The 13,508-nt window shown below is 42.6% G+C and overlaps 1 protein-coding gene across 2 annotated transcripts in view; it reads right to left on the bottom strand.

The window, feature by feature from the left end:
* Nucleotides 1-10,164, bottom strand: part of GALC (galactosylceramidase) — a 59,423-nt gene extending 49,259 nt beyond the window's left edge. The window contains exon 1 of one of the 2 annotated variants that reach the window (XM_082853721.1): nt 9,927-10,164. In XM_082853721.1, the coding sequence (XP_082709847.1) occupies nt 9,927-10,121 (195 nt within the window). In that variant the 5' untranslated portion in view covers nt 10,122-10,164. The remainder of the gene's footprint in view (nt 1-9,926) is intronic. The other variant, XM_082853722.1, reaches the window with a different exon arrangement.
* Between the last annotated feature and the right edge of the window lie 3,344 nt (nt 10,165-13,508).

Raw genomic sequence — 13,508 nt, 5'->3', positions numbered from 1 at the left:
GATCCCTAGGGCCCCAACATCACTGATCTCGTTTCAAGGTATGACCAATGGCTACCAACTGGATTTCAGGACTACTGCTTTTCAATATAATTATTATAGGAGTGCTACTAAAATCCTTTCTAGGTTACAACATGCCCTATCCCTGACTTTTAGTAAATCAGCTTCTCAGGCAGTTAACGTCCTCACCACTGACTGATGTCTAGGCATCAAGGGTGGATTGTAGTGTAATCCCCAACAGTTGGTTTTTCCTTTTTTGTAATGGAAGGGCAGGACTTAAGCTTTGATTGCAAGGCATCCACTCCAGAGTTATCCACTTCAGAGATAGCTATCTCAAATAAACACACTGCCAGCCACAGAACTAGATAAAGAGCCAGGCTGGGGTTGGCGGGAGGGGGTGGGGGGAATTCTTTGTTTGAGATCTTGGTTGATTTCGATAACTGACCATCATTAGGGTCATTTTTTTTTTCTCTTCCTGCACTTTAAATTTCTACTCTTAAGTTTTGAACTCACCAATAAAAAGGGAGCCCACAAAACCCTAGGCCTCACCCTTGACCCTAATGAAAGCAGAACCCCAGGCCCACACCCCCCTCTCTACCTACAACCTCCCTGTGTGGCCCAGGTGTGCCATGTGCTTTCCAGGACCTGTGAGTAATAAACTTTTTATTTTCAAGGTTTTCTGACGGTTATCACTGAGGGCATCTTGCAATCATAGTAAATAGCACAGAGAGGAGCTTCAAGATGACAGAAGAGTAAGACGTGGAGATCACCTTCCTGCCCACAAATGCATCAGAAATACATCTACATGTGGAACAGCTCCTACAGAACACCTACTGAACGCTGGCAGAAGACCTCAGACCTCCCAAAAGGCAAGAAACTCCCCATGTACCTGGGTAGGGCAAAAGTAAAAAGAAAAAACAGAGACAAAATAGGGACGGGACCTGCACCAGTGGGAGGGAGCTGCGTGAACACAGCCTGAAGGGGGCTAGTGGGCCACAGCTAGCCAGGAGAGAGTCCGGGAAAAGGTCTGTAACTGCCAAAAACGCAAGAGACTTTTTCCTGCCTCTTTGTTTCCTGGTGCGCGAGGAGAGGGGATTAAGAGCGCTACTTAAAGGAGCTCCAGAGACGGGCGCAAGCCGCGGCTAACAGCGCGGACCCCAGAGATGGGCTAAGGCTGCTGCTGCAGCCACCAAGAAGCCCGTGTGCAACCACAGGTCACTATCCACAGCTGCCCTCCCAGGAGCCTGTGCAGCCCGCCGCTGCCAGGGTCCCGTGACCCAGGGACAGCTTCCCAGGGAGAACGCACGGCGCGCCTCCGGCTGGTGCAACATCACAGTGGCCTCTGCCGCCGCAGCCTCGCCCCGGATCCGTACCCCTCCCTCTCCCCGGCCTGAGTGAGCCAGAGCCCCCGAATCAGCTGCTTCTTTAACCCCGTCCGCTCTGAGCAAAGAACAGACGCCCTCCGGCGACCTACATGCAGAGGCGGGGTCAAATCCAAAGCTGAACCCCGGGAGCCGTGCGAACAAAGAAGAGAAACAGAAATCTCTCCCAGCAGCCTCAGAAGCAGCGGATTAAATCTCCACAATCAACTTGATGTACCCTGCATCTGTGGAATACGTGAACAGGCAATGAATCACCCCAAATTGAGGAGGTGGATTTGGGGAGTAATGATTTTTTTTTTCCCTTTTTCTCTTATTGTCAGTGTGTATGCGTATGATTCTGTGTGTGATTTTGTCTGTATAGCTTTGCTTTTACCATTTGTCCTGGGGTTCTGTCCTTTTTTTCCTTTTCTCTTTTTAATAAACTATTCAGCACTTGCTATCATTGGTGGATTTGCTTTCTGGTTTGGTTGTTCTCTTCTTTCTTTTTTTTTAAATTACTTTAAAATATTTTTTAATAATTATTTTTTGTTTTTTATTTTAATAACTTTTTAATTTAATCTTACTTTATTTATTTTATCTTTTTCTTTCTTTCTTTCTTTTCTCCCTTTTATTCTGAGCCGTGTGGATGACAGGCTCTTGGTGCTCCAGTCAGGTATCAGGGCTGTGCTTCTGATGTAGGAGAGCCAAGTTCAAGACATTGGTCCACCAGAGAACTCCCAGCTCCACATATTATCAAACAGCAAAAATCTCCCAGAGCTCTCTGTCTCAATGCCAAGACCCAGCTCTACTCAATGGCCAGCAAGCACCAGTGCTAGACATCCTTTGCCAAACAACTAGCAAGACAGGAACACAACCCCACCCATTAGCAGAGAGGCTGCCTAAAATCATAATAGGTCACAGACACCCCAAAACACACCATCAGACATGGGCCTGCACACCAGAAAGACAAGATCCAGCCTCATCCACCAGAACACAGGCACTAGTTCCCTCCACCAGGAAGCCTACACAACCCACTGAACCAACCTTAGTCACTGGAGGCAAACACCAAAAACAACGGGAACTACAAACCTGCAGCCTGCAAAAAGGAGACCCCAAACACAGTAAGTTAAGCAAAATGAGAAGACAAGGAAACACACAGCAGATGAAGGAGCAAGGTAAAAACCCACCAGACGTAACAAATGAAGAGAAAATAGGCAGTCTACCTGAAAAAGAATTGAGAATAATGATAGTAAAGATGATCCAAAATCTTGGAAATGGAATGGAGAAAATATAAGAAATGTTTAACAAGGACTGAGAAGAACTAAAGAGCAAACAAACAATGATGAACAACAAAATAAATGAAATTAAAAATACTCTAGAAGGGATCAATAGCAGAATAACTGAGGCAGAAGAACAGATAAGTGACCTGGAAGATAAAATATTGGAAATAACTATCACAGAGCAGAATAAAGAAAAAAGAATGAAAAGAATTGAGGACAGTATCAGAGACCTCTGGGACAACATTAAACGCACCAATATTCGAATTATAGGGGTCGCAGAAGAAGAAGAGAAAAAGAAAGGGACTGAGAAAATATTTGAAGAGATTATAGTTGAAATCTTCCCTAATATAGGTAAGGAAATAGTTAATCAAATGCAGGAAGCACAGAGAGTCCCATACAGAATAAATCTAAGGAGAAATACGCCAAGACACATATTAATCAAACGATCAAAAATTAACTACAAAGAAAAAATATTAAAAGCAGCAAGGGAAAAACAACAAATAACATACAAGGGAATCCCATAAGGTTAACAGCTGATCTTTCAGCAGAAACTCTGCAAGCCAGAAGGGAATGGCAAGACTATTTAAAGTGATGAAAGGGAAAAATCTACAACCAAGATTACTCTGTCCAGCAAGGATCTCATTCAGATTTGACGGAGAAATTAAAACATTTACAGACAAGTAAAAACTAACAGAATTCAGCAACACCATACCAGCTTTACAACAAATGCTAAAGGAACTTCTCTAGGCAGGAAACAACAGAAGGAAAGGACCTACAACAACAAACCCAAAACAATTAAGAAAATGGTAATAGGAACATACGTATCAATAATTACCTAAAATGTAAATGGATTAAACACTCCAACCAAAAGACATAGACTGGCTGAATGGATACAAAAACAAGACCCATATATACGCTGTCTACAAGAGAACCACTTCAGACCTAGGGACACATACAGATTGAAAGTGAGGGGATGGAAAAACATATTCCATGCAAATGGAAATCAAAAGAAAGCTGGAGTAGCAATTCTCATATCAGACAAAATAGACTTTAAAACAAAGAGTATTACAAGAGACAAAGAAGGACACTACATAATGATCAAGGGATCAATGCATGAAGAAGATATAACAATTGTAAATATTTATGCACCCAACATAGGAGCACCTCAATACATAAGGCAAATACTAACAGCCATAAAAGGGGAAATCGACAGTAACACAATCATAGTAGGGGACTTTAACACCCCACTTTCACCAGTGGACAGATCATCCAAAATGAAAATAAATAAGGGAAGACAAGCTTTAAATGATACATTAAACAACATGGACTTAATTTATATTTATAGGACATTCCACCCAAAAACAACATAATACACTTTTTCCTCAAGTGCTCATGGAACATTCTCCAGGATAGATCATATCTTGGGTCACAAGTCAAGCCTTGGTAAATTTAAGAAAATTGAAGTTGTATCAAGTATCTTTTCTGCCCACAATGCTATGAGATTAGATATCAATTACAGGAAAAAGTATGTAAAAAATACAAGCACATGGAGGCTAAACAATACACTACTTAATAACCAAGAGATCACTGAAGAAATCAAAGAGGAAATCAAAAAATACCTAGAAACAAATGACAATGAAAACACAACAACCCAAAACCTATGGGATACAGCAAAAGCAGTTCTAAGAGGGAAGTTTATAGCAATACAATCCTACCTTAAGAAACAAGAAACATCTCAAATAAACAACCTAACATTACACCTAACGCAATTAAAGAAAGAAGAAAAAAAAAAACCATACGTTAGCAGAAGGAAAGAAATCATAAAGATCAGATCAAAAATAAATGAAAAAGAAATGAAGGAAACAATAGCAAAGATCAATAAAATTAAAATCTGATTCTCTGAGAAGATAAACAAAATTGATAAAGCATTAGCCAGAATCATCAAGAAAAAAAGGGAGAAAACTCAAATCAATAGAATTAGAAATGAAAAACGGGAAGTAACAACTGACACTGCAGAAATACAAAGGATCATGAGAGATTACTACAAGCAACTATATGCCAATAAAATGGACAACCTGGAAGAAATGGACAAACTCTTAGAAATGCACAACCTTCCGAGACTGAACCAGGAAGAAACAGAAAATATGAAAAGACCAATCACAAGCACTGAATCTGAAACTGTGATTAAAAATCTTCCAATATGGGCTTCCCTGGTGGCGCAGTGGCTGAGAGTCCGCCTGCCAATGCAGGGGACACGGGTTCGTGCTGCGGTCTGGGAGGATCCCACATGCCGCGGAGCGGCTGGGCCCGTGAGCCATGGCCGCTGGGCCTGGGCGTCCGGAGTCTGTGCTCCGCAACGGGAAGGGCCACAACAGTGAGAGGCCCACTACCACCAAAAAAAAAAAAAAAAAAAAAACTCTTCCAATAAACAAAAGCCCAGGAGCAGATGGCTTCACAGGCAAATTCTATCAAACATTTAGAGAAGAGCTAACACCCATCGTTCTCAAACTCTTCCAAAATAGCAGAGAGAGGAACACTCCCAAACTCATTCTACGAGGCCACCATCACCCTGATACAAAAACCAGAAAAGGATGTCACAAAAAAAAAAACCACTACAGACCAGTATCACTGATAAACGTAGATGCAAAAATCCTCAACAAAATACTAGCAAACAGAATCCAACAGCACATTACAAGGATCATACACCATGACCAACTGGGGTTTATCCCAGGAATGCAAGAATGTATATTCTTTAATATATGCAAAATCAATTGATGTGATACACCATATTAACAAATTGAAGGAAAAAAACCATCTGATCATCTCAATAGATCCAGAAAAAGCTTTCGACAAAATTCAACACCGATTTATGATAAAAAACCTCCAGAAAGTAGGCACAGAGGGAACTTACATCAACATAATAAAGGCCATATATGACAGACCCACAGCCAACATCATCCTCAATGGTGAAAAACTGAAACCATTTCCACTAAGATCAGGAACAAGACAAGGCTGCCCTCTCTCACCACTATTATTCAACATTGTTTTGCAAGTTTTAGCCACAGCAATCAGAGAAGAAAAAGAAATAAAAGGAATCCAAATGGGAAAAGAAGTAGCAAAGCTGTCACTGTTTGCAGATGACATGACACTATACACAGAGAATCCTAAAGATGCTACCAGAAAACTGCTAGAGCTAATCAATGAATTAGGTAAAGTAGCAGGATACAAAAGTAATGCACAGAAATCTCTTGCATTCTTATACACTAACGATGAAAAATCTGAAAGTGAAATTAAGAAAACATTCCCATTTACCACTGCAACAGAAAGAATAAAATACCTAGGAATAAACCTACCTAAGGAGACACAAGACCTGTATGCAGAAACTTATAAGACACTGATGAAAGAAATTAAAGATGATACAAATAGATGGAGAGATATACCATGTTCTTGGATTGGAAGAATCAACATTGTGAAAATGAGTATACTACCCAAAACAATCAACAGAGTCAATGCAATCCCTATCAAACTACAACTGATATTTTTCACAGAACTATAACAAAAAATTTCACAATTTGTATGGAAACACAAAAGACCCCGAATAGCCAAAGCAATCTTGAGAAAGAAAAACGGAGCTGTAGGAATCAGGCTCCTGGACTTCAGACTATACTACAAAGCTACAGTAATCAAGACAGTATGGTACTGGCACTAAAACAGAAATATAGATCAATGGAACAGGATAGAAAGCCCAGAGATAATCCCATGCACATATGGTCACCTTATCTTTCATAAAAGAGGCAAGAATATAAAATGGAGAAAAGACAGCCTCTTCAATAAGTGGTGCTGGGAAAACTGGACAGCTACATGTAAACGAATGAAATTAGAACATTCCCTAACACCATACACAAAAATAAACTCAAAATGGATTAAAGACCTAAATGCAAGGCCAGACACTATCAAACTCTTAGTGGAAAACATAGGCAGAACACTCTATGACATAAATCACAGCAAGATCCTTTTGACCCATCTCCTAGAGAAATGGAAAAAAAGCAAAAATAAACAAATGGGACCTAATGAAACTTCAAAGCTTTTGCACAGCAAAGGAAACCACAAACAAGATGAAAAGACAACCCTCAGAATGGGAGAAAATATGTGCAAATGAAGCAACTGACAAAGGATTAATCTCCAAAATTTACAAGCAGCTCATGCAGCTCAATATCAAAAAAACAAACAACCCAATCCAAAAAAGCAGAAGACCTAAACAGACATTTCTCCAAAGAAGATATACAGATTGCCAACAAACACATGAAAGAATGCTCAACATCATTAATCATTAGAGAAATGCAAATCAAAACTACAGTGAGATACCACCTCACACCGGTCAGAATGGCCATAATCAAAAAATCTACAAACAGTAAATGCTGAAGAGGGTGTGGAGAAAAGGGAACCCTCATACACTGTTGGTGGGAATGTAAATTGATACAGCCACTGTGGAGAACAGTATAGAGGGTCCTTAAAAAGCTAAAAATAGAACTACCATACGACCCAGCAATCCCACTACTGGGCATATACCCTGAGAAAACCATAATTCAAAAAGAGTCATGTACCACAATGTTCATTGCAGCTCTATTTACAATAGCCAGGACATGGAAGCAACCTAAGTGTCCATCAACAGACGAATGGATAAAGAAGATGTGGAACATATATACAATGGAATATTAGCCATAAAAAGGAACAAAATTGAGTTATTTGTAGTGAGGTGGATGGACCTAGAGTCTGTCATACAGAGTGAAGTAAGTCAGAAAGAGAAAACAAATACCACATGCTAACACATATATATGGAATCTAAAAAAAAAAAAAAAAAGTCATGAAGAACCTAGGTGCAAGACAGGAATAAAGACGCAGACCTACTAGAGAATGGACTTGAGGACATGGGGAGGGGGAAGGGTAAACTGGGACAAAGTGAGAGAGTGGCATGGACATATATATACTATCAAATGTAAAATAGATAGCTAATGGGAAGTAGCCGCATAGCACAGGGAGATCAGCTCGGTACTTTGTGAACAGCTAGAGGGGTGGGATGGGGGGGGTGGGAGGGAGACGCAAGAGGGAAGAGATATGGGGATATATGTATATGTATAACTGATTCATTTTGTTATAAAGCAGAAACTAACACACCATTGTAAAGCAGTTATACTCCAATAAAAACGTTAGAAAAAAATAAAAATAAAAAGAAGCTCAAGGACCAGTCCCTCCACAGCACTGGTTATCAATAGGCTGAGACCAGCCCAAAACATCCACCCAGCAAGCAAGCATTCAAGCTGGTTCTGAATTGCATCTAAGCTGGTTCTGAATTGCATCTGACTCAACCCAACAAACAACCCATTCAACCAATTCAAGAATTCTGCCTTACCATTTTCAAATAAAATCAGTTTTAGGTATGATCTGGGGTACAAAAAAGAAAATCCCTCTCACCCAAAGATCTGCCACCATAAACCCCATGGACCCAAAAGCTACAAACACAAGGAGATAAAACAAAGACAAGACAATGGTTACAAAGAGCATGAGACAGGACTAAGTAAATTGTTAGGAGCCAAGAACACTCAAGCTACTGTGGCAAGCTCCCAGGCCTAGGAGCCACCCATCAGCATGACTAGGGAACTAAGGAAATTACCAGCTGTGCCCACACAAATGTTGCATTAAGCTGGAATGGCCCTCATGTCTCCCTTAACATAAGTATTTTAAAATGCCCAGATAATACAAACTTATCCCAAGTGACACAGCCTAAAAAAGACTAAAAAGACATGCCAATTAAATGCCATTAGTATCCTGGATGGGATCCCGAAACCGAAAAAGAGCATTAGGTAACAACTAAGGAAATATGAAAGGAAGTACAGACTTTCATTAACGTAATTAATATTGGTTGGGACAAATGTCCCGTACTAATGTGGGATGCTGATAACAGGAGAAAATTGGCTACAGGGTATATGAGAACTCTGTATTGTCTAGGCAACTTTTCTGTACATCAGAAACTATCTTTAAATTAAAATTTTATTTAAAAAACAGAAAACCGCTTGCTCCAGAGATCCTTGAATCAGGAAAATAATTCTCTCAACATTTAGTATGAGAAGGCACTGGCGCATTTGTTAAAAAGCAGATTCTCAGGCCCCACTCCAGAACTGTAAAGTCAGAATGGGAGCTGGCGGGGAGGCCAGAGTCTGCATGGAAACAAACGACCAGGTGATTCTTACGCATCTTAACGGTGGTGAGTCACTATCTTGACTGGTGACCCATCGTTTCCCTCTCCTCACACACATAAATAGCCACCAATGAGGCATTGCCCCTTCCAGAGGGCAACTCACCCCCTTAGGCCTTTGCCATCCCAGGGGAAAACAATCCTCCAACAGTAAACAATCCTAAACTATCAGTTGATACTGGTGTAGCCTGCCATTAGAAAAAGAAAAAAAAAAAAAAAGTCCCAGACAGTTTCTAGCCTCTCACCTTCCTAAAGAGGCCTTGAGATACCTGCTGTGCCTCCAAACAAAAACTTATCCGGGTGCTTCCCTGGTGGCGCCATGGTTGAGAGTCCGCCTGCCGATGCAGGGGACGCGGGTTCGTGCCCCGGTCCGGGAAGATCCCACATGCGGCGGAGCGGCTGGGCCCATGAGCCATGGCCGCTGAGCCTGCGCGTCCGGAGCCTGTGCTCCGCAACGGAAGAGGCCACAACAGTGAGAGGCCCACGTACCGCCAAAAAAAAAAAAAAAAAAACTTATTCGGTAGTTGACCCTTTGAAAGAGCCCAACCGCATCCTGCAGTACTGGTCCAGGACTCCCGAACCCCCTCCCTAAAAAAGAAGAGGCACAGCCAAAGCATCCCACTGGGGCATCCTCTTCAGCAGACGGATGCTCCTCGGCTCCCTGGCCGTCTCTGGAGCGACCCTCCCAGAGTGCCCTCTCCAAGGCGAAGAGACCCCCCCCACACACACACAGGCCCCGCTGCCCAGAGAAAGGAAGGGTTTGAGCTCCAGCCTTGTCACTATCTAGACCTGCCACTTACTCGGTGGACCCCCGGATTTGTTAAATCTAACTGGCTCTACAAGTTCATTTTAAACCAGCAAACGCAGGTTACAGCCTCGCGGCCGGCGGGTCCGGACAGCCAGGCGAAGGGCGGCCGCCGGCAGCCGGGCCGCGACGGGAGAGCGTCGAAACGCTGGGCTACGCCGCGGGGGCTTGTGGGGCGAGACGGAGCTGTGCCCTGACGCCACCCGTGCGTCCCACCCCTCGCTGCTCACCCCGCCGCCGCTGATAGCTCCGATGCCGTCGAACTCCCGGCCCAGCCCGTCGGAGTCGTCGAGCACGTACGCGCTGCCGGGCGCCAACAGCGCGCACAGCAGCAGGGGCACCGCGGCTTGGCCCGCCGAACCCGCGGCGGCCGTCATGACTTTCACTTGGCGTTGCCGGGAAGCCCGGAGTAGGTGCTCAGCCATTGTGTGGGTCACATGACTCCGGCGCCCGCGGAGGCGGGTCCGGTTGCCGCCATGATGGAGAAGGGCAGGAGGCCGCTGGCGCCGCCGCCGCCATGTTGAGTGTGGGCCGCAGCTCGTTGACGCAGCCGCCGTAATGTTGGGGGAGGGCGGAGCGAGGCTTTCCTACTCGGCCGAAGTTCACGGTTCGAGTTAAGCCTTCGCGTGTATCCGTTCGCTGCCTCTCCTTCGGCTTCACCCACTGGAGCACTTTATCGAAGGGGAGGTGGATGTCCAAGGCCAAGGGAGCAGGGCAGTGCGTGGCCTATTATGGACCTCCCCGAACGTCTCCGGGCGCTTCTGCCACCTGCCAGTACGTGGCAGAACGAGAAAGAGGAGCAGGCTTGAGTCTCTATCCTAGTCCCTGTTCAGCTGTCAGCTTGGTGGAGTCACTTAGCTTTATGAGCCTGAGTCTCCTCTTACGTAAGATGAAGCAAGAAGAGCAGCCGCATGGGGACATATGATTAAATGAAATACGAGTAAGGCAACAGACAGGCAGTAAATCTTAGCTGAATGCGTGACACACTTAGCAAGCCTTAGTTGACATGGATCTTCATCCTGGTAACAACTTCATCCTGGTTGCTTCATAAGGTACTTGCCGCTGCCAGTTGAAATGGTTCCAGGCAGATAACCCTAAATTGGCAGGGAAGTTGTGGATTGTCCTGGGATTCCTGCCACATCCGGCATTGGTCTGAGATTTCTGATTTCCTTGGTATTGAAACAAATTGAAGAGACTATTGAGAGGCTGCAGAGAAAGCATCTCTGATCCCCAGGTCTGATTGTTTTGCCCCTTAACTGCAAACGTAAATTTAAGTGTCAAGACTACGATTATACCAGGAGGAAAAATTTATCTGGGCAGTCCCGTAAACACACTCGTCAGGCCCTTATGATATCTCTAGGTTCTTAATGGAGAGTATGCTTACTCTTTCCACCTTCCTAAATTACTATAGGTCTATTGTGATTTACCAAGGACAGTCCCAGCTTGTGTCTATTGTCCTAACATAATTATTGATAGTATCCCTTTCACCCTCAAAAATGTTCTGGCTTGTATGATAAATTATATAGTTCCCTGTATATTGGCCACTTGTTTTCTTCCATTTCTTCTTTTCCCCATACAGCACTTATCTGAACTACCTTCCTTACAATCACCATTCTGTGATTCAAGTCAGTAACTTGTCAAGTTCCATAGATGTACCTTCTCTGAACTCACTCTGATCCATCTGTTCTAATAAAATTTTAAACATGAGCGGAGCACCAGTGGATGCAAGACGTGGCTGATAAATCAAGTAACTGCTAAGCTTCCTACCAACCCTGAGATTTTATATCTGGGATATGCATGTAACATCTGCATAATCATGTAACTAGAAGAAAATAGAGGAAAAAATACCATACAAGCGAAACTGGGAAGTTGAAACCAGAACCCAGCATATGTCATTCTGTAACACACTGTTGCACCTTGTATTTGGAAGGCACACCACAAATATTTGTGCAATGTGTGATATTTGTAAAAGAGGAAACAGAATATTTAACAGTAAATATGTACCACTAGTTCCCATTAGTTCATAACCAAAGTAATTCCTTACCAGGGAAAATGTCTCTTGTTGCAAATTTCTAATCTACGCTCAGGAAACCATTAGACGAGAAAGTTTCTAATAGGGCTTCCCTGGTGGCGCAGTGGTTGAGAGTCCGCCTGCCGATGCAGGGGACACGGGTTCGTGCCCCGGTCCGGGAAGATCCCACATGCCGCGGAGCGGCTAGGCCCGTGAGCCATGGCCGCTGAGCCTGTGTGTCCGGAGCCTGTGCTCCGCAACGGGAGAGGCCACAACAGTGAGAGGCCCGCGTACCGGGGGAAAAAAAAAAAAGTTTCTAATAAAAAAGCAGTAAATACAAGCTGAGAAAGAGAGATCCTTGAACTGCTGGGCACGGCACTCAGATGTGCTCAAGACATGAGATAAAGGGAAACGGCCGTTATCAGACAAGTGATTGTGTGTTCGGCTTCCCTTGCTTCTGTGGTTTCAGGGTCCCTGATATACACCAGACAGTAGGAAAGAAGCGTCTCTCAGTTCTCAAAAGTCAGATGAGTTTAAAAAGTAAGGACAGTTTTTCTCTTAAATAAGCAACGTTTCTGAGTATCACAGCTGTACTTCAGCCACAGAAAATTTCTCAGTTTTCTGAAGTGATCAAAATCAGATGGTCTTGAGAAAAGTGAGCAATCTTGCCTTTTAATGAAACGTTATTGATAAAGTCTGTTGTCTCACTTTAAGAAATGGCTTTACTTTTAGAAGTCTGAATTAGGTGATGGTGTCTTAAATCACTGGAAGAGGATGGGCTTTTTAAAACATGATATTGGGACAGCTGGATAACTATTTGGGGAAAGATCAAATTTTAGATCTATACCTCACACCACACATAAGTATAACCGCCAAATGGATAAAGCTCTAAATGTAAATAAATGAAACCTTACAAGTTGTATTAGAAAACATGAGTAAATTCCTGTATAACCAGGGGTCTGGATAGGACTCAATATCTTGACACAACAAAATAAAAGTTTGATTTTTAGAAAATCACTGAAAAATCATATAAGGGGGTAAGAAAAAAGAATTATTTATAAAAGAAGTTGGAAACATTTCTTAAAGTAAGAGTCCTCTGGGGCCAAAAGTATGAAGTATTTTCTTATCATGAACTATCCTGTAACATCTGTCATTTATCTGATCTTTACAACTTGTACGTAAGTTGCTTGATTGCAGTTGTTAATTATATCACCCGCTATTCAATGACTTCTCTCCGTAAACTCAGGGCTTTATATATAAAGACAGTAAAAATGGTTCAAAGGATAGAACCCACATAACGGAATAAATTATATATTGCTTACTAAACATCTTCTTAAGCATAACTACAGATAAAAATTGCTATAGTAAGGAGCAGTGTGGTATAGTAGTTAAACGATCAGCCCTGGAACCCCAGACTACATAGCTTCAAATCTCTCCTACCACCTACTAGCTGTGTGATTTTGGCCAAGTTACTTTACTTCTTTGGGCTTCAGTTTAACCATCCATAAATAGAGATGATGATAGAGAAGTCGATATGAAGGTTAGCAGAATTAATATTTATGAAACATTTAGAAGAGTGACCACCATATTTATATTTTTATATATATATAATCATACTGCATGCTGTGAAAGGGTTTATTATATAAATAATAACATAAATAGAATACAGATTAACTATAGTGTAGCTCTTGAGTTTATTGCTCTCCACAAAACTAAGACAGTCCTGAGGAAAAGGATTCTTCCTGTCTTTGTACTGGTCTGAATTTTTTTTTCTGTTTTCGTTGTCTACACTCATCCAAAT

Source organism: Leucopleurus acutus, assembly GCF_964270905.1.
Source record: "Leucopleurus acutus genome assembly, chromosome: 1".
Classification (NCBI taxonomy): Eukaryota; Metazoa; Chordata; class Mammalia; order Artiodactyla; family Delphinidae; genus Leucopleurus; species Leucopleurus acutus.
This window is presented reverse-complemented; position numbering and strand designations above follow the sequence as displayed.